The 22,231-nt window shown below is 36.5% G+C and overlaps 1 protein-coding gene and 1 long non-coding RNA gene across 6 annotated transcripts in view; one reads left to right on the top strand and one right to left on the bottom strand.

Annotated features, from left to right (window-relative positions):
- LOC127975893 (disintegrin and metalloproteinase domain-containing protein 12) overlaps positions 1-22,231 on the top strand; it is an 88,194-nt gene that overhangs the window by 56,401 nt on the left and 9,562 nt on the right. For all 5 annotated transcript variants that reach the window (XM_052579926.1, XM_052579927.1, XM_052579925.1 and 2 more), the window contains 8 exons: positions 2,070-2,218; positions 13,043-13,220; positions 15,605-15,694; positions 16,329-16,524; positions 16,928-17,036; positions 17,878-18,076; positions 18,887-18,964; positions 20,927-21,035. In XM_052579926.1, the coding sequence (XP_052435886.1) occupies positions 2,070-2,218; positions 13,043-13,220; positions 15,605-15,694; positions 16,329-16,524; positions 16,928-17,036; positions 17,878-18,076; positions 18,887-18,964; positions 20,927-21,035 (1,108 nt within the window). The remainder of the gene's footprint in view (positions 1-2,069; positions 2,219-13,042; positions 13,221-15,604; positions 15,695-16,328; positions 16,525-16,927; positions 17,037-17,877; positions 18,077-18,886; positions 18,965-20,926; positions 21,036-22,231) is intronic.
- LOC127975924 (uncharacterized) lies at positions 841-3,774 on the bottom strand. Its single transcript, XR_008157655.1, has 2 exons — positions 3,573-3,774; positions 841-2,917 (listed from the first exon to the last, which is right to left on the bottom strand). It is a non-coding gene; the product is annotated as an uncharacterized LOC127975924 (long non-coding RNA).

The raw sequence follows: 22,231 nt of genomic DNA, 5'->3' as shown, positions 1-22,231 counted from the left end.
AAGTGTGTATCTGACTTATGCTGTTTAAATTATTTTAGTGTGAGAGCAAGTGATTTCCCCTCACAGATTCTGCAGTGTGTTCAAGTTGGTCAAGCAAAAATATATATTTTCTGGAATATTGTCGATAAGGAAAATTTGTATTTTGTTGAGCGTGTTATTTGTTCTAGTACTTTGGAAAGATTAAGACTATTGTTGACATTTAACTCCCAAAGCATATGATATTCTTCATATTCTGTGTGGTGGTTTGTTTGCAGCAGAAACAGACATTCACATTTAAATGCATTTTTTACTATATATAGGATTTTTTTTCCTTTATAAAACCATTTTGTCTAACCTAATTAAGTGTATGCATAATATTTTAATTACATGTTTTATTGGATTTAATCAATACATTCTAATATTAAGACACTATAGGATTGTTACCAAACAAATTAAATCAGGATAAACAACATTTGTGTTTGTAATGCAGAGTTGAAACAGATTTGGCATTTAGATTCATTCACACAATGATTCAAATGCATTCACACAATGCAATTAACCTGCAGTTACAAATGCATAATTAATGTTTTTGTGTTTAAAAAAAATGATACTTTAATACTGATATTTGAAATGATTTGGGGACAAAAAAAGGAAAATATACTTTAAACATAAGCCTAAGATCACCTTCAAGTCGCTCCAAATCATTGCAGGAGTGAATTGTTGAGTCATTCATTCAACCGATTCATTCAAAAGGATGATTAATTCAGTAGCAAAACTTTCTTGTGTTGCTCAAAAACAGTTCTGATGTGGCTTTGTTCGGAATTACTTTTGTTGTTGAAAAAAATACAGTAAAACGGTCTGTTGTGTAAAATGAAAGTCACTTAATATTAACTTTATTGAGCTGTTCATCAAATCAATATCACATTTGCAATCATGCTGATATACACAACTCTTAGTGTGATATTAACAACTCTGTCAGATGATATAAATACTGTATATAAGTCATAAGGGGGCATTTTTGCCCCTTCTCTTTTTTTGTGGTAATTCTAAAAGTATTTTATAGGATACATAACATACAGTTTCCCCTAATCTCATGTTTATCTTGAGTACCTGTAGAGAAGTACTGCATTCTTCATATATCCAAAAAGTCTTTAGTTTTATCATATTTGTAAAAGAAAAATACAGCTTTCCGATTCTTTCCGGAAAAAGCCGAGCTCCTGGAGGCGTGACGTGTTTCGTGTTGTTTCCATTAACATATCTTCACTTATGTGCTGATTTCCAAAAAAATACAGAAATCTGATAAAATTGTACTTACATGAATGGGGTCTTTTATCACAGGCTGGCTCCTGTGAAGAAATTCTCAGTCATTCTTCTAAATTATTTTTTACCATGTTTAGCATGAGAATCCATCTTTAACACTGTGAACAACTCTGAATACACGAAACACCATTGTACCCCCCCCCCCCCCCTTTAATAGTGTCATATGATGCGATTTCAATTTTTCCTTTCTCTTTGGACTGTTACAAGCTCTTGGTGCATGAAGAAGATCTGTAAAGTTGCTAAGACTAAAGTCTCAAGTCCAAAGAGATATTCTTTATCAAAGTTTAGACTCTGCCACGCCCCAGTACTTGAATAAAATAATGTTTTTTTTAACATTAAAGCATGTCATGATATACTGTTGCACCAAATACACAAAATAATGATCTTTAAAAAAGCATCATATGACCCCTTTAATAAACTAAACAGTGCAAGCCTTAACACTAAATGTGCTTGCAGTAGTCTAACCTACATCAAGATCAGTCAAGGCGTGCTTTGTTTGGTTTCTGCAATATATTAGATTTAAACAACTATTACAGATTTATCAAAGGTTATATATATAAATATCACACACACACCTAAGGTTTTTTTTTTTTTTTGCCATCAAAATAGTCGAGCATTATTTGGATTCTAATGCTCCTCATGAGACAGGTATGTTTTTAGTGGTACATTTTTGGTACATCAGTGTGCAAAGTAATAGACATCAGAAAACTATGAAAATAAATGCAGCTCGAGTACTTCAATATATGATTTGACATCCTGTTGTTTCCTAGGACCACTCAGACAATCCTCTGGGAGCTGCTGTGACTTTGGCTCATGAGTTGGGCCATAACTTTGGTATGAACCACGACACACCAGAGCGAGGATGCGGCTGTACGATGACTGTAGATCGTGGCGGCTGCATCATGACTCCTTCTACAGGGTGAGTACATGATACCAGGTTTCACCACTTGACAAATCACAAACCTCTGCCAGAAAAATATTTATGTCTGAACAAATCAAAATTGAACTAGTCTTTGATATCCTCTTCTCTCCTCCTCCTGAGTGGAGTAGCCTGTCTGGATTTGATGTATTAATGCATTGCAGACGCATCACTCTACGGCTCAATTAGTCTCCAACGAGCCCTATTATCTGGGGAACGGGCAAATCAAGCTCTCATCATTCATGTACACAAGAGAATAATCAACCATTTACCTGCATCTTATTGACCAGGGGTTAATTAGCCGTCTCTCAGTGATGAATTTGCACTACATAGCCATACGTCACCACTGACACTAGGCCGGTCTTGGATTGAAACTCAAAAACTGGTATATGGACGGAAGGCTTGCTTGGTCCACTCAGAAATTTGGATTTCAGACATTTAGCCGTCACCTGGCTTCTCCTGATAACGTGCTTGTTGGTAATGGTTTTCAGAATGCAGCTGGTCTCGCACATGGGTAGACACCATGTTGATAAGCTGAAGCTTGCTCATAATGTGAAATTTCCTCTCCTTACACTTAGGCAAGTTTGCGTTATCAGCCGATGAACCAGAGAGTCAGCTGGGATGGGGTCTTTAGATGTATCGGTGGAGTAGGAGAATTGAGTGTGAATCTGCTGTATTTGGTTGCTTAGTTCTGTGTGTCTAATGGCAGGAAAGTGAAAACAGGACAACACTGATTGGCTGATGGCTTATGAGCCCAAAATGATCATGAACTGCTAAAATATTCACTATGAAATAATTAATCAGTTGCGATTTTATATTTTGCATGTAAAACAGAATACAGAATACAATTTCTTATGTTTCATGTCTACCAAATGCTAACCAGCAAAAACTTAACAAGTCGGTATAATTAAACTGGTTAATTGTCAAATCAGTTGCATTTTTACTTTATGTAAAGTTATAAAAAGAAATGTTGGGGTTGATTAGATTTTAACATTTAATTGCTACATTTAGCCATTGCCTCCCATTTTCAGTGTCATATGATACTTTATTATTATTAATGTTGAAAATTTGTGGAAACCATAATGCCTTTTTCAGGATAGTTTGATGAATAGAAAGTTAAAAAGAACTGCATTTATTTAAAATGAAAGAAATGTAGCATTTCAAATGTCATTTACTGCAGCTTTTAATCAATTTAATGTCACCTTGCTGAATAAAAACAGTATACACTATGAAGGATTTCTCATTTTTATTAGGTATGAATTATTGAGGCAGTACCCCGAAATTAATATTAAAAACAAATCAAACTTTTTTTGCCTTAAAATGCAACATTCTTGGCAAACAAGACATGTATTACCTTCTAGTTCTTTTGAGATATTCCAGAATCAGAATTGTGGCAGTTGTGTGTTCAACCTAAAGAGGTTTACAGTTTCACTCATATCACACAAGTCAAGTCACCAGTAATCATCTGTCCGCTCTCAACTGTGACCACTTTGCAATCTCTCTGCTTTGGCTGTCCTATCTCATAGTGGGGATATTTTTGTTGGACCGCTGCTCAACCCTGGATGATGGCCATAACAAACAGCAGAACCCTATTCTCCCATTATTTGTTCATATGACAACACGACGACATGCTGGGAAGAAACCTCTCTGGGCTTTTTAAAGCTACCTTAGGGAAAAAGTCAGTTGAGGTGTTTTGTAGACTATTTTAACCACAGGGGAGGTTGACATCATTTTAACTTTTTTCTTTAAAGATTCATAGCTCCAAATTCTCCAGAAGCGCAATGGATGAATACTTAAAAGGACGTGGTGCTTCTGTAAAAAGAAGGTGCTTTTAAGAGAATGCTGGAGTGCTAAAGCTTGTCCCCACTTTTCAAAATAGCTCCTCACACATTTGTTCATTGCAGCGTCATTGAGGGGTTTTGAGGTCACAGTTTAGCTGAAGTTTGGTGTCTTCTTCTGATAGGTTCATGTAGCATTTGTCGAAGCGTTTGTTTTGCGTTGTTTTAGGACAGTGGACATGAGTTTGTTGTATCAGAGAAGCTGTGTACTATTGCAGAGTCAGGAAAATGCTGGCCTATTTTTCACTTCCCATGGGAGAATCACAGACTTCCTTAGTTTATTCAACCCTAAGGCCGTAACTCACGGACATACGTGGTCTCAAAGACACAAAAACAGATCCACTACATGCAAATATACTATAAGCCCATGCATAGACTAAAAAGATATTTAAATACTACACACTAAATATATTGATACGTTTATCAGAGAATAAACACTACTATTCAGAATATTTGGTGTAGGTAAGATTTTGTTGTTGTTGTTTAAGAAATTAATCAGAATGATTTCTGAAGGATCGTGTGACACTGGATTCTGGAGTAATTGCTAATGAAAATTCAGCTTTGCCGTTGCAGGAATAAACTACATTATATATATATTAAAAAAGTCAAATAAATGCAGCCTTGGTGAGAATTAGTCTTCTTTCAAAAATATTTGTACTATTACAATGAAATTAATAATCTTAAATTAAGATACTGTATAAGATCTTAAAAATATGCCTAAAGGATCAGATTTGCTTAAAGGATAAGATAAATGTACTGGAAAATTACAGTTAAATACTGATTAAAAAATCATTATTTGAGGATAAAAAAATAGACTTGACACACACAGATGCAGATATAAACACACATTCTTAGTTTTCATTTTCTCCATGTGTTTGATCCTTTGTTTCCATGCTGTTTTGACTGCCTAAATAAACCTGGAGTAAGTTGGCTCTAACAAAGCACACAATCTGGCTCTGATTTATTCAGTTCCTCAAAGCCCCTTTTTCTGCTGTTGCTGGATGTGTTGTGCTGTGTTCTTACTCTGCAAGGATCTATTTTAAAGTTCAAACATGAGAAATTCATGATCTTGCATGCAACGTTTTTTCTTTTTTTGACAGCTGCTGCGAGCTCTCAGCCCCAGTGTCCTGTCTGCACCATCGAACCAACAATACCATACAGAGAGATTCAGAGCTGGAAACTCAGCAGAATTTCTAAAAACAATTGCAAATGAGAATGAATAAGATGGACTGACAGACAGGACAAACAGACAAAACAAAGAATGATTCAGAGACAAAAAAGGAAATTAAGAGCGCAGGCTAAAGAACTACTGTAACTTCAGCATAAACAGGAAGTTATTGTCTGCTTCTTAATGTTTTCAGCCAAATACAATAGCTAACGTTTGTGCCAAACAACAGTTTGAGGAAGGAAAAAAGGCACTTGTTTGAAAACGAATGAAGGAAATTGCATTGCTAAACATGGCGCCTCAAAGAAAAGGAAGTGTTAAGATTTAGGGAGCTAATCTGACTTGTGTATAAATCCGATTTTGAAACCAAATATTTCGTGTGTATTAAAAAAGTTTAAACCCCACTGTATGTTATTGTGTTTCCTCATTCAGTTAGACATGAACAGTACATGCAAAACTGGAAATTGCTGTCAGGGACACAACCAAGATGACCGCAAGGTGGACTAACCTACTCTTGAAAGGCACCAAAGTACAAGCACAGCACATATCTTAGCTTGAGGTATACGGCTCTCAGCAGGAGGTTAAACATTGTGATTTCACATCTTTAGACTGTGCTTACCTCACACAATCTCTGCCAGTATCTTCACTACAGAGCAGATGGGGGAAGAACATTTGCCAATAATATTAAGCATGTCAGATGGCCTTTTGGAAAGAGCACATCAGATGCTATCGCTTAATGGGTATCGCTTTCACCTTTTATTGTGTTTCGGCCACACACCGAATCCCAAACAGCGGTGTTATCTTCTAAACGACAGGCAGTACAATAGAGCCCGACATCGAATCAGTTTGCGTCGCCGGAGGAGGCTGATTAAACAGACATTAATTTCCTCATTCCGCACCTATTGCTGATAGCGTAACAGCTCTAATAGGTCAAAGTCAGAATGGCAGTTTGAAAAAGTCTAGATGCAAATGAATTGGAATAGCAGCTTTTTTCTACGACTTAGAAACTGTTCGGGCAGGTTAATGCAGATGATTGTGTGTGTGTTTGGGGGGGGGGGGGGTGCACAAAGAGTGAGAATGTGTTTAAATATGTATGTCATTTATAAGTAATGGATTCAGTGAAGGCTCTTGGGAAAAAATGCCTGTGTGGACGTTTTTGCGAAATATGTTGCTTCTTATATGTTTCACAACACTTTCAAAGTGAATTGTCCAGTGAGTGGCACTTTATCCTAAACAGATGAAAATGAATCTGGCAGTGTTTTATAACTTTAGTTGTTGTACATATTGCTACAGTTTTGAAATGAAGATAATGTACCACCTACACAAAACCCTTCCCTGAGCCTAACATATAGTTTTAACAAAAGCAAGCATCACATAAAAATGCATTTAATGTAGAAACCATGCCATTTTAGTTTGCTCCTTAAACTATTTCATTGCTACATGTGTGATGTTGTACCAGGGGAGCTACTGAACATGTTTACTATTTCAGAAAAGCCATACATAATGGGATGGTTATGTGATGCAAATGTCAGAATGCTTTAGATTACAAACCATGAACTATGGTAAAAGTGTTATGAAATCATAAGCTAGTAGCCTACCATTCGATTAACATTTGGAAAAGATGAGTCCTGATTAATCGGTAACCTGCTGCTGTAATCATATTCTATGTAAACAAGAGTAAAACTTATTGGTATTTTACTGCCCCAAGTGTTCATTTTGGCTGGAAACTGCTGTGAAATGTATGTATAGGTTTTGGTTTATGGAGTTTTGTAAAAACGTTTTTCCAATCAGCCTGTGTTGAATAGGTTTTCCGAGTGTTTTCTTTAAACACTTTGTCACGCATGGGTGTGTGTGTTATGATATCAGATGTCATCATGGTTTGACCGGGAACCAGGCTGCTCTGACATCTCCCAAAATGAAATCTGAACGTTTGGCATTCTGTGACGTATACTGTAGAGAGATTCACAGTAACAGTGTCCAGAAGATCGCTCAGGAATCAGGAATGCTCCGTTGTTTCCAGGAATACTTTGGTAACCTGCAAGCTCAGCTGAAACAATACTCATCAGGGTGTGTTTCTCTGTGTGTGAACACCCTCCATAATCTAAAACAACAAACAAGCCATATGCACCTCATGGATCTAGTTGGACCTCAAGTGCACCTCCAGTCAAAAGATCCAGGGTTGATATTTAAAGTTGCTTTTTAAAAGGAGAGTTCACCATAAAAGCACAATCCTGTCAACATTTACTCGTCTTGTAAGTCCGAACACATATGATGTTCTTTCTTCAGCAGAACACAAAAGTATTTTTCTTTTCTTTTTTATGTTTTAAAATAACTAAGGTGGATGTCAATTACATTTTGGTCTGTTCCTATTTTATGACTTCAGACTTATATGTAGCCTATAATATTGCACTTTTGTGATACTTCTATGGTACTTTGTGTTATTTTTTTAAATCTTGAAAGCCTCAGCAAAGCAATTTACTATAATTGCATGGAAAAAGAAACTGGTACATTCTTCAAAACTCCTTTTGTGTTCCACAGAATAAAGAGGTCATACAGGTTTGTAAAGGCATGAGGGTGATAGACTGATGACAGAATTTACATTTTCTTTAAATACTTTAATTGACCAGCAAGTGTTTGGTTGACCAGCTCCAAACCTGCTCTGACCAGCATAAGCCAGCCTGCTAGTCTTTGAATTTCTTTCATTCCTCTACTATTGACTTGTTTTCAACATTTAGCTCTTGTGTCTTGCTCAGTGCAGTGTTATAGCTGGTTGCATCTGGGCTTTTCTCACCCTTGCCCTGTAATTTAAAGATCCCTAAAGCACAGCAGGTGCACTGGCCTCAGATCAGAGTTGCCAACAGCTTGAGCTAGATTGATTTGGGCCATTGGTTTTCTGCAAACACTTAACATCTCACTGTTTCATAAATATATCAAAATGTTTAAGCATACTCGTTTTGGAGAGGACAGCAGGCGTGTAATTTCAGAATAATTTACACTGTAATCAGCATCTGGGTTCATTGTTGTGCTCAATAGTCTTGGAAAAGATGTGGTTTCGCTTAGCGAGAATTATGAAGCCGAGGCTTAATGATAGCAGTTAAAGTTTCAGATGCAAGCAGATCTTTGAGTTGAGAAAAGAGGCTTTGACAGGGTAGACTGCAGGAGTTCTCTGTGGATTTTTGTGCGTCTGCGGCTGTGATTTACTGGGGTAAGGAAGAAAAGTGCAGTTCAGGCAGGAAGGATTTGTTGTTTGCTCGAATTTGAATTCATAAAGATGGCTTTAGGGGTTGGACAGATGCTGGGAACAGAGCGAATTTTTTGCAATCACGAAAGTTGAGTGAAGAGAAAAATGATGTGAAGGTTTGAGTGCAACTCGCACGCTTAACTCTGTAAATATGGACATGTGTTTGCATGTGTTTTTATGCATAACTGTATCGGTGCTCACTCTTATCCCAAAACCCTCCTGCAGCACTTTTTGAGAGCGGACAAGCAAACAAATCTCACACTCATGCTCATGTGTGCCTCAAACCATCTCTGCATGCCAGGCCATACAAACCAATCTGGCTTTTGCATCCGCCATTCTTCACCAAGCCAAGTCCGCTTAACCCACTTGACCTGATGCCAACTTCTCCCAGCTTAGCCTGTGCCATCCCAAGCTCTCTGTCCCCAATGCCAATCCCTCTTTAAAGCAAAGTCCTTTCCTCTGTCACATTACTATTCTAGCCCTCGCTGCTGCAAACGGCTCATTGCACAAACTACAGCACCACTTAAATGTCATTTTTGGATCATTAGCTTTTTCTTAGGGTGTTTAAGATACAGTATGTGTCGCTTCTATTTGCAAATGTCATGACTTTTACTTCCAGATGCCCCTGCGGATTGGTCTCTTTCAACTGTAATCCCTTTAAAGGCGGCATTAAAACTCGCAAGCACTTGATTGTGACCCAGCTTACTGCCACACTGCTGCCATCTGTGAGATTTTCAGCAGACCAAGGGCTCACTGCAAATCAGTATTTTGGGGCTAAATTGCTAAATTGTTTCTGTTTTATTGTCACTAAACTGACTTTGTTGATTGGCAATAAAACGTAGAAGTCTCAATAAATTTCTTGCTGTTCCTCTTGTGGCTGAATTATGATGGTGTATGTGCGGTCCTATAATAAAGAGTTAAGTCAAAATATGATCTATTTAATGTTTCAATCAAATAATTATATATATATATATATATATATATATATATATATATACACACACACATATATATACACACACACACACATATATATATATATATATATTAGTGGTGGGCCGTTATCGGCGTTAACGTGCTGCGTTATCGTGAGACTCTTATCAGGCGATAAAAAAAATATCGTTCGCCTCGAATAAAAGTTCTCCTCGAAGTCCCTCTTGCACCTGAACGAACAAATACAAATCACAGTTTGAACAAACAAAAAGATGTGAAAGAGCCCAATTCAGTACTCGCGGTGTTCTGGTATTCAGGGCTTGCGCAGAGAAAGGCGTCTCAAAATACTTGAACATCGAATTTGCTTATTTTTGCTATTGTGCCGACAAATACATACAAAATATGTCAAAATATCCACCTCGGAAATTATGCTCGAAAAAACTGTCAGTTATTTCTTAAGTGAAAGTAAACAGTTGAGGAAAAAAATGTGATGTGTATTATATTGGATGCGTTCATCGTCTCTTAAAGTGACCGCGCCTAACTTAGCTACTGGCTGCTGTAATGTTAATCCAAGAAAATTAAAATCACTCTTGACTGAATTAATTTCTAGTTTTAACAGTCAAACCAAAAATTATTCAGACACCAGATATAATTTTTGATATATGTAGCAAAACTGTAATAATTTGAGAAATGTTGAAGGTGTCTGAATAAATTTGTTTTGTAGGAGATGAGCCCCTTTTCTAATGCACCACCTAGCTTGATAAACCCCTTCTCAAAGACTTACTGTTTGTCAGTTTTATTTGGGTAACACACATACTCTGAATGCCTTCGGCAGAATTAGAATGAGCCATTTTAATCTAGATTAATCTAGATTCATTTCAAGATCACAGTGAGATTAATCTAGATTAAAAAAATTAATCTATGCCCACCACTAATATATATATATATATATATATATATATATATATATATATATATATATATATATATATATATATATATATATATATAGTTTTTTTTCTTTTTTGCAGGTTATCATATGTAAAATTATAAGGGAAACTAATGAATTACATACACATATACATATGTACATACATACATGAGAGAAACCAATGAGTAATACGTTACAGTCCGGGGTGTTGTGTTTTTAGGCAGGGTGCGGTGAGGACACAGGGTGAAGTATGAGGACAGACCCAGAAACCCCCTTGCAGGAGTCTGGAGTCCACCTCCATGCGCTTGGCTCCCACCGCAAAACCTCAAACAAGCGGTCACTTACCCCCAGGGAGCGCAGATGTTCCCAGCAAACAGTTTCTCCTCCCCACACCTCCCTCCATCCTTCCCTCCCGTTTTCCTCTCTTTCATCTGCAGAGTTTATTTTGCTGTACTGGCACCGATGACAGAATGGCTTCTTGTCTGAGTCATGGATGTGTGATTCAGGCCTGTGTTCCTGTGTTTGCTCGCTAAAGGTGAGCGCTGAAGTTGACTTTGATGAGTACGGGTGGCGGGGAAACAGTTGGTCCCAGCGGACGGAACTGAGGTGTTAAAAGCGCGAGAGTTCATCAGCTAACTCTTCAAAGGCTCTCGGACAAGGGTGCATGAAAGTGAGATGGATGTGACATGCGTGTGGCTGCACACCTCTGTTTGACAACCGTTTTTGATGTGGATGAAAGATTGTGGCATTAGCTGGAAAATATTATTCAGCGCTGAAGAGCTTGGTAGGGATGAGTAACCATTCTGTTGAATAAAACAGTATGAGTACTTTGTTTTTTTGCGGCGTATTATGTTTTGGATGCTAGTGTTTTGTTGTCCCTATTAGACTGCTTAACCAGCTTAACCAGAAAGAAATAGTTTCCAGCTCCAAAAACCAGCATAAACCAGCCTATACGATTTAATACAATAAATAATTGTAGTCAGTGTCATTCTATACTAATTAAATAATCTGAATAAAATTGGCATGAAAAATTGGACAGTGTTTCTATCTTGTTTTTCATTTCTTATTATCATGTTTTCTGATCTGTCTAACACTTTAAAATGGTCCTTTCCTAAAACATACATTTAACTAAAATATAAATGAAAATTAAACAAAAATTTTGAACAAAAGTACAAGCTTATGGGGACATCATCAATTAATAAAATAAACAATAAATATATAAAATTAAATTAAATTAAAGGTTTTCAATGTCACAAATTTGCTTACATTTTTTTTTTCCTTCATTTTTCACCCTGACCATTATTTTAAATGCTTTAAAATTATCCTTTAAATTACCATTTAAATATTGGCGAATCCTTGGCAACTTATTTTTTTTATATACAAGTATATACGTAAATGTCACGTTTATTTAAAAATATATTTTTAACATCATATAATTTTAGTTAAAAAAAACATATATATATATATATATATATATATATATATATATATATATATATATATAATGCCACGCTGTTATTATTGAATGTAACCATGCTGTAATTCTTCAGCACAGATGTGTAACACCCATTAACCTTATGATTATTAATGTTTTAATCCCTTCTTAACATGCATGCATGCATACACTATTAATCTGCAGGAAGAGTCACTTTCCGAAAACACACAAATTCAAGGACATCCATTTATTCAACATTGCGCATATTTATGAGTGCATAGCAAATACGCACTTTGTTGTTTAGCTTGTTTGCTGGGGTAAGATAGTGAACTGAAGATACTGGCAACAGACCATGAAGGATCTTCTGCAGTGCTCTCCAGTGAGCAGAGCCCAGACCCAAATGACCTCTTAGATATCTCCCCTCGTCTCGCTCCCTGCCCGAGGCAGCCGCCCCAGACCGAGGCTGTCATATGATCGTCCACTGCTCTGCTTCATCTCAAAGAGCTTGGTCTTTGTGTTGTGGCCTCTACGGTGACTGTGGTCAGGCTGAGGTCAGGCACGGTGCTGGTTTGTTTATAATTATGTATCGTATGATGAATTAACATGAATTGTACCATATGGGCTTACTCTTAGCTGGCTTAGTGTTCTATCACGTAGAGGACTCGGGCGTGAATGTCATGGCGGAAGGTCATATGCTAATTCCTTTTGCTTTGTTGTCATTTTCGTGCTTGTTGAAGTAATGCCATTAATGACTTTGGAAATTGTAATACTTGCCACTTTTTATGCTTGGCTGGGTTGCTGAGATTATGTACCATTAGACTCATTCTACTTTTGTGGCCTATTTTTCTCTTATTACTAAATTATCACAAAAAGTGTTTTGTTTTAAAAATCTGTTTAGATATATATATTTGCTTTGAAAGCAAAAAAATACAATAAAATGTTTAAATCAAATATTTTTTTTTTTTTTTACAAAATTAATTAAAATAAATAGTCAAATGAAAGAATATTAAGTTAAATAAATAAGAAATTAAATATAAAATAAGAAGCCTAGTGATGACAAAATAATTAAATTAAATAAAATTAAATAAATATGTATAATCAAAAAAAAAATATATATATATATATATATAATTAAAAATGTAGAACAAATAATTTAAATATAAAATAAGAAGCCAAATTCAAATAAAATTAGTAGAAAAGAAGTAGAACAATAAATAAAATACAAAAGAAAATATATTCAATTAATCTTCTCTTTCCCTTTCCTTTTCTCTTTGTGAACAGGTACCCATTCCCCACAGTGTTCAGTACGTGTAGTAAGAAGGATCTGTGGGCTAGTCTGGAGAAGGGGGTGGGCATGTGTTTGTATAATATGCCTGAAGTCAAAATGCTCTACGGGGGACAGAAATGTGGCAACGGATACATTGAGGAAGGAGAGGAGTGTGACTGCGGAGAGCTGGAGGTATGAAAACCTTACACACATCAAATACCTTTGTACGTCACAACCGAGCAGGCCACTGCTAGCATTAGCGGATCTGAACCAGGTCCATATCTAGCCTTTGGTGATGTTTGGAATTTGATTTGGTCCGCTTAATTTTCACAGACTAAATCATGGCTTTCAGTATGGATGTCAGTAAATATGTTAATAGATTTGAATTATACTTAGTATTAAATAAATATATTTTAAATATATTACTTTTAAGTAGGGCGGTCTTAGACATTACTTTTATATAAATATAAAATTGTATACATATATAACATATATATCATTTTATTACTGAACATAAAAGTAAAAAAACTAACAGTAGAAAAGTACTGCCAAAAAGTGACGGTCATGTCGCTAATCCTATAACGGTTACTGCAGGGTGTCGTTGAAATGATTCACAGTGTGAAATTCCATTTACTTTTCAGTCATTAATGCCCTAAAAGCTGTCAGATATCCTGCACAGGAAAGTTTTATGATATAGACAGTTCTGACCATCTAAGCTGTGGTGCATTTGTGATGTAAAAGAGCTGTAGGGACCCGGGTTTGAGTCCAGACGACGTCATCTGTGCAGCCTGATCCCGTTCCACCTCTCTATTCCCCTTCCTGTCGGTCTCTGCTGTCCTATAAATAAATGCTTAAATGCCCCCTAAATATCATTTAGTAATGGAACTGGAGCCTTCAGAAATGGTCTGTGTAATTTAGATGTCATGCAGGCATATTGTGTCAGTGCAGACCTGAGGAAAAAAGCCTGGCCTGAACTTTAAAGTCTAGGATCTTGTTATGGGGAAAAGTTTGCTTCAGAATGGCACCCGTGAGCTCCAGTGATCTCACCGGGGGGAATGAGGGAGGAAGCGGGGAAAGAGCAGAGACGGAGCCCAGCAGCGGGTCTTGAGTGTTGGGTAGAAGGATGAGAGAAGCCCATCCCCCCATCATTTCACCCTAGTTGACGGTAGTTTTAGAGAAAACAGCAGGTCTGTAAAGAGATTTCTGTGACTCTGAGGAGCAGTTGGAGCCAGCGGACTGACCTAACCCAGCCCAACCCTACAGCACCTCTCCCAGCCCACACCAGGACCTTGTTAAGAGTGGGAGACGAGGAGTGAAAGAGAGGAATAAAAAGTCCCTTAGACACTTTGTGTGTGTGTATGTGTGGTGTATAAAATAATATTTTAGTGCTTGATGTCTTAATGAGCTTCTTGTGTACTTTTAGAGAAGAACAAAGCTCTTCTGCTTCACTACAACAACAAAACAGGTTTATTAGTCTTCAAAATTCACCTCTTTCTCTCTCTTCCTCTCCCTCTCTTTTCTGAGATAAATGTCCTCTTTCCTTCAATTGTGCTCGGACTCTGACGTTCCCATCACTTCCAGTCTCGGGTCAGTGATGATGTCACTCACTCAGACACGTACACACATGAACACGGTTCACTGATACCAAGAGCGCAGAGTTTGAGAAAACAACATTTTCTTTTTTTTTTTTTTTTTTTGTAAAATCAGAACAATGCATGGACCACTAATTTAAACCAGACATCAATGCACTCACATACACAAACCTAGAGTAACGTTTCCAAACTTTTTTTTTTTTTTTTTTTTCCATGGATGCAAAGAACTGGTTGACAGAAGGGAATTTCCTAAAAGAATATGAGCTCCACACCTGGAACTAATATTCAATGCAGTGATCATATGGGGTGACTGTTCAGACTTTTTTTTCTTTCCATTGTTTTTCTGTAACCCTTAATTATCTAATGTCAAATTAAAGGGCTCATAGCCTGTGCTATTGTAGCATTTTATTTTCCCCTTAAAGTCTGCTTATAATGTTAGTCAAGGTTTCTTGCACCAAAAATAATTGTCATTTAACTTTTTGGCCACTTTATACAATTATCCACCATCTTTCTGACAATTAAACAGCCTGACTTAAATATGTAAATTACCTCTATTAAAATGTCCTAAGTTTTTGTCATTTTTTGGTTTGTTTCATTGTTTTGTTCTTCGTTTACTTTGCTTGTTTTGCATACTTTGTTTTTTGTTGTTATGTTTAGTTTTTTTTTGTTGTTGTTGTTGTTCTTTGTTTACTTAGGGTTTGTGTTTTGTTTGATCTTTGTTTACCTGTCTTGTTTTTTGCTTTGTTTTTATTTTTTCATTGTTTGTTTTTTGTTTTGTTGGTTTGCTTTTAGTCTGTCAGGTCTTAGAGTGACACAAATGTTCACCCTCTTTCTCACTCTTAAAATGAAACAACCTGTTTAATACTTTAAATCCAGGACTTCGGTAGTTAAATGAAGTGTGCTATGATTGACTTAACTTTTCCCCATGTGACACAGTGACACACGATGCCTTCAAATCTGTTGTCATCCCTGTGTTTTCTTCAGGAGTGTCTGAATCCCTGCTGTAACGCTACAACCTGCACTCTCAAGGGAGATGCTGTGTGTGCCCATGGACAGTGCTGTCATGACTGCCAGGTACTTTTGTAAATCTGTCCTGTCCCTCTTTCCTCCTCATTCGTTCTTTCTCTGTGTGTAATATAAAGGCGTGGAAATCACATTCTCCGTGCCCCATTAATAAGTGCAACATGAACCAACATTTGCGCTCCAAACATAGACACTCAGTTTCCTCTCAGGCCTCCAGACACATAAATCAGAGTGCTCAGCTCACTTACTTACTGAGGAAAGAAGCCAGACCAGAGCCCTCCGGAACAGATCCCAGAACAAGGATACATGTTCACACAGACTTTACAACAAACTACAACAAGCTTTCAACAAAGTGCTTCATTAAGTGAAAATAGCAACTAAAAGAATATAGTCATGCCGCTTGGACTGTATTTAGTTTCTAAGTGCAACTTAAGGGAATAGTTTTTGGAGAACTTTTCCATGGACTATTGTCTGTTGTACCCAATAGTCTTTGTAATTCATGTAAAGGCTTGTCTCTGCATGACTTTGAGTTTATTCCATCATGCCTGCTTTGAAGTTGAGTATATATTTCTCTTTGCTTAATTTTGAAGGAAATCTCAATTTTCTTGATTTTAGTTGACCCTGAGGACTTTAAGTTTGCTTTCTAGTGTTGTCTGAAGCCTTTTATTCTTGTGCGTCTCTGTAGTTAAAACCAGCTGGGACTCCTTGTAGAGAGTCCAGTAACTCCTGTGACTTACCTGAGTTCTGCACCGGAACAAACCCCCACTGCCCTGCCAATGTGTACCTGCACGATGGACATGCGTGCCACAATATGGATGGTTACTGCTACAACGGCATCTGTCAGACTCATGAGCAGCAATGCATCACTCTGTGGGGACCAGGTTGGTACCTCTGTAGATCAAATATGCAGATAGCTGCAGGGTTCTTAGGCTTATTTGGTTGACAAAAAATGATTGTGGGGTTCTGCAGATATATATTTTGTTAATACATTTTTGACATTGTGTTCTATATGTAACCATTATCTAGCCAGCAATTTCACTTGCAATCCTTCATATGGCAAGCTCAAGCAATATGAAAGCTCACACTGATTGCTGATATTAATTCCATATGTCTGTTCGTGCTCTTCCAAAAGGATTCAGGCCACAGTCTGACATATGTTATCCTTTCATCGGGTTTTTGGTTTATATACAAGCTGAAACAAGACGGAAGGATTGTACAGTGTCGCATTTCCATCTCTGACAGTGGGCATATGCTGTTTTATTTTCACTCTTTCTTGTTTTCCAGGAGCGAAACCTGCCCCAGGAATCTGTTTTGAAAGAGTAAACTCTGCAGGTGACCCCTATGGAAATTGTGGAAAAGACTCCAAAGGTTCCTTTGCTAAATGTCAAGCAAGGTACAGTCGGTGCATGATACTACAGCACTTTGCACTTTATCTTTTACTTACAGTACAATTACATTCATTTTTCAAATTTGCTTCAGTTTTGCATTTTATTATAGTATTTCTTTTTTTTCTTTTTTGTTTCAGTTCACTTAATTTTGTTTATTTTGTTTTGCTTCTTATGCTTTGCTTTTTGTTTAGTTTTCTTTTTCAGTTTTGTTTTGTTCTGCTTTGTTTAACTTAACTAAATTTTTGATCATGTTTTTGTTTGTCTTTGCTTTACTTTTTGTTTTGCTTGTTCTCCTTGTTTGACACAACATTGTTCAGTTTTGTTTGTTAAACTATTCCTTTGCTGCTTTGTAACTTTTTTCTACTTGCTTTTATAGTGCCAATACAGCATACATAATTAAACTGTAGAAACAGTGACTGACACGGAAATAACAATTTTCAAACAAAAGAATAATAAAATAAAGAATGATAAGTGTGAAATTAAGAATAGTTTTGCTTTAGCTTATCCTGATTCATTCATATTGCTTGCTGTCTGATTATTAAAAGATGGCCCATCAAATGTTGTAATGAATGTAATTTTATTAATTTATTTTTTGCCATGACATTATTATTCTGCGACAGTGGCATCCCCATGGTTTTGCATGTAATCTTTTGTCAATATTAATTACACTCTCTGCTCCTCACAGATGAGTGAGAGGGTGTGAAAGGTGAGATTACCTCAAGACAACACAATCTTCTTTCTGGTTTTCAGGCGTTTTTTCATCTTTTCCCATTTATTCAGTGTAAAAACATTTAGCACTGTTGTTGCATGCTCACTCATTGTATTTTGTCTGTGTGATTTAAACAGGGATGCTAGGTGTGGGAAAATTCAGTGCCAAGGAGGTGCCAACAGGCCTGTGATCGGAACCAATGCGGTCTCCATAGACACAAACATACCTCTGCAAGCGGGTGGGCGTATTCTGTGCCGTGGAACACATGTGTACCTGGGTGACGATATGCCTGATCCAGGACTGGTATTGGCAGGCACTAAGTGTGCTGAAGGAATGGTACGAGAATAAATCATCTGGTAGATATTAGTTGTGTCATCAAGAAATTATGCTAGTGGTTTATCAGCAGGCTGAGATGATATTTGGCCATTTTTATTGCTTTCCATTGACCATTTGGTGTTTGTTTTGTTGAAAAAAACCTCCCCAATGTATCCATTTTAACATCCACATATTAATTTAGGCTATATCGGTGTATAATTATATTATATTATATTATATATACAAGCACTATATTATTTGAGAAAAAAAACTTAAAAGATCATTAAAAAGACTAATTTGGATAATTAAACAGACTTTCATGATTACTTTAAACAAAAAGAAAATCACTAAATTATTATATAAATTATTTTATTCTAAAGAAATGTATCAGTTGTTTAGATAAAGTAAATTAATTAGGATTGTTTTGTTCTTTTGATAACCCTAGTTTTTAACAGTGAGAAATAAAATCCATATCTGCATATAAACAAAAATAATAATAATTCATTTGCACTTTATTTTACAGTATTGCATTTACATGTACTTACAGTGTACTTACATAAAGAAGTAATGATAATATATTTTGACTATATGGGTTAAGGTTAGGTTTAAAGGTATGTTTAGAGTTATTACATAATTAAAACTGTAACAGTAATATATATATATATATATATATATATATATATATATATATATATATATATAATACTGGCTATTGGCATTAATTTGCCCTTACCCTGGCCCTTACAAAAAAAAATAAAAAGAAGTTAAGCCCATTAAGTCTTGTTTTTTTCTTAACCTGCAGTTCTCTCTGTCTCTCTCTCATCATAACAGATGTGTTTGAACAGGCAGTGTCAGAATGTCAGTGTCTTCGGAGTGCACAAGTGCTCTGGGAAGTGTAATGGAAGAGGGGTAAGGTCGCTTCCACTCTGTCAGTTGATATTTCCTCAAATCTGCAGGAAAAGTTTAACCTCTTTAATTTCTCTGACATTAATTATCAGGCATTAGGCTCAGATTTGAGTCGGGAATGCTGATAGTAAGTCAGCACAAATTATTGCCCTGTGCTCAAAGTCTTGCCTTTTATAAAAATGTCAGTTTCATTACATTATAGCTGTCTGCAAAGGGGACAGCATGTGCCCATAATAGCACTTCACCAACTAGGTCCACATACTATAACTTTACTTGAACTAGTTTACTGCTATGGATGAAATAACAGTTAAAAGCACAGTTAAGACACTGATTCTGGACTAAATTAGATCACAGTGTAACCTTGTGTCAGTCATGGTCTTTCCTGAAAGTTTGATACATTAAATATATATGATAGTTCACCCAAATTAAAATCTGTCATCATTTACTAATCTTGTTGTTTTGTTGTTTGACCCGTATGACTTTCTTTTATTCTGAAAAAACAAAACAAAAGAAGAATGTAGCAGAATGTCCAAGCTGCTCTTCTCTTTGCATTGAAAGTGAATGGAGATCAGAGCTGTTAAGCAACATTTCCAGGGCAAGATTCTTGTAAATTACTGTTCCTCACACAGCTTACATGTCATATGTCCACTTTTATGTCCCTTCCATATTATAGAATATTGCAGCTTGGGTAGTCTTCAAAACTTCACTTTTTATGTTTCAAGGAAAAAGGTTATAAAGATTTGAAAGAACATTCGAGTGAGTTCAGATTTTGGAGAAACTATTTTTTCACTCAATCATACCGTGGTTCACCTTTGCGGCCACACTATTGTTTTCCCAACATGCTGGGTGACTTGAGGCTTGTCTCAGCTGTTGAAGTACTTCACAATCAATCTCTGTCACTCCAATAAGGTTATATGAGTCATATTTAATTCATTTGTGTACCATTAAAAGAGCCATTTATCATGCACATGCACTCTTTTGCCAGAGGACTACTAAAATGCAATTGCCAAACGCTGTGGACAAGAACATCCCCACGCTGTCTTTTGCATTTGCACCCACTGTCAGCTCTGGAGGGCACGTGTGCAAGCGTGTAATGTTTATATTATTTTCTCTTGTTATACGCTTCCTAAATTGGAATTTTTATATCGTCTGTAGGCTATGCAATTGCATCCATTTTTTCTCCAATGTCTATTTCCTTACTGGAGCTGTGCTGCAAGATGAACTGATCATTGTTAATAAAGATGTTAGTAGCACTGTCAGCATCCTGGATGCTCCAACTGCTAGTTGTTTTTAGGCCAGATCGAAGCCTTAAAGAACCAGACCTAGAACAATAGAAGACCACTAAATACTGAGACCAATACTAGACCCCTTAAGCCCCACAACAAACCCCTCAAGATCTTAATTAATACTAGACCACTAAGGCTATCGGTTTCTAGTTTTGAGAGGTCTTAAGATCATGTCCACAAAATCAAGACTCAATCTCATTAATCCTTGAAATTTAAGAGTCTGCGGAGAGGGTCTGTTTTTTTTTTTGTTTTTTTAAACCATCAAGCATCCAAGAAAGTTGGATGAAGTGTTAAGAGTTTGAGAGTCTGAAAAGTTTCCTCATGCTTTTTTACGGCGGGAAAGACATAGCTGCATCTTTCCTTTTTAGAAGGCAGACATCTAATATTCAGACTGATTTAAGCATCAAGTGACATCAATCAACTTATGCAGCGACCCCTGACACATATCCTGATGGAAAAATTTGATGCATTTTTGTGCAATTGGAAAAATGTTGCCCTTGAATGCAACACTGAGCAGAGCATCCATGAACTGAATGCTCATGAGGAGATTTCATACCATTATCCCCCAGAATTCCTTAAGCATTGAACAACGGGATGTTGTTGATAATGTCCGGCAAGAAATTTGATCAGGGGCATTGAGCTGTGTGTGGAATTAATGCCAGTTGCTTTATGTTTACAGGAATGCAACAACAAGAAGAACTGCCACTGTGAAGCTCACTGGGCACCTCCTTTCTGTGATAGGGCGGGGTTTGGCGGCAGCGTCGACAGTGGACCAATGAGACAAGCCGGTACAGTGATGGACAACTGCACTTTTGACTTAACTGCTACAGCAGTATGCATTACACTAACATAGCATGACTTAATGCGGTGCTTATATGCTCCTTTCCAGTCAGAAACATACTCTTCCAAGCAAGTATGCAAACACAAAATTATTATTTTTTTAAATTTTTTTTTTCAGAAATAATTTGAAATTAAACAAAATTTCACAAACAACTCTACACAAAAAAATTAAACAAAACAGCAGTTTTCTTAAACCTTTCATTCTTTCTTTCTTTTTTTCTTTCTTTCTTTCAGAAACAACTGTACACAAAGAAATTAAGCAAAATGATGGAAATGACCATGCTTTACTTTAAAAAAAAAAAAAGTGTAAAAATTTACAAACCGATTTACATTTCTGCATTTAGCAGACACTTTCATCTAAAGCAAATTACAAAAGAGGAACAAAATGATTTGTATGCACAATGGCAGGGTTTATAAGGTAACTATTATTTTTTTTTTTAAAGTTATTTATTTATTTCAGAAACAACTCTACCCAAATAAATTAAACTAAATGTTGAAAACGACCATCCGTAATTACAAATAAATGACAAATTTACAAATGTATTTACATCTATGCATTTAGCAGACACTTTCCACATCTAAAGCAAATTACAAAAGAGGAACAAAGCAATTTATATACACAAAGACAGGTTTATTAGACAACTGTTATCATTTTTTTATCATTTATATATCAAACAAACATAAAAAAAAACTGACTATTAAAGAAGCTTACACAAATGCCTCATATAATGTCTATTGAGAATGGATGCAAAGATGCATATTACATTTTGCATACCTACTGTAGTAGCGTTTCTGTTTGCCAACATGCATAGAGTATGTTTGGACCTCCTTGTCCTCATGCATTCAGATGTTCCGACAGTACCTCTTGAGGAGGTGCACTAGCTCTAACCACTTTCATCCCCTCTGTGACAGCCGCACCGCAGGTAGAACAGTGCAGCCTGAAAGTACAATGTACTTACAAAACCCATTAAACGATTTTCCAGTGGAAGAGCATAACAGCATTGACAGGACACGTCATTGATTTACTGGTGGAAACCTGAAGCACTGCGTTTAGATGTCACTCAGCAGACATTCAAGAACTTTGAGACATCTTGTAAAAGCAATGCAGGTGGAGACACTGAGGGACGTTGATCCATTCTTTTTC

Source organism: Carassius gibelio, chromosome B17 (genome assembly GCF_023724105.1).
Source record: "Carassius gibelio isolate Cgi1373 ecotype wild population from Czech Republic chromosome B17, carGib1.2-hapl.c, whole genome shotgun sequence".
In the NCBI taxonomy this organism is placed as follows: domain Eukaryota; kingdom Metazoa; phylum Chordata; class Actinopteri; order Cypriniformes; family Cyprinidae; genus Carassius; species Carassius gibelio.
This window is presented reverse-complemented; position numbering and strand designations above follow the sequence as displayed.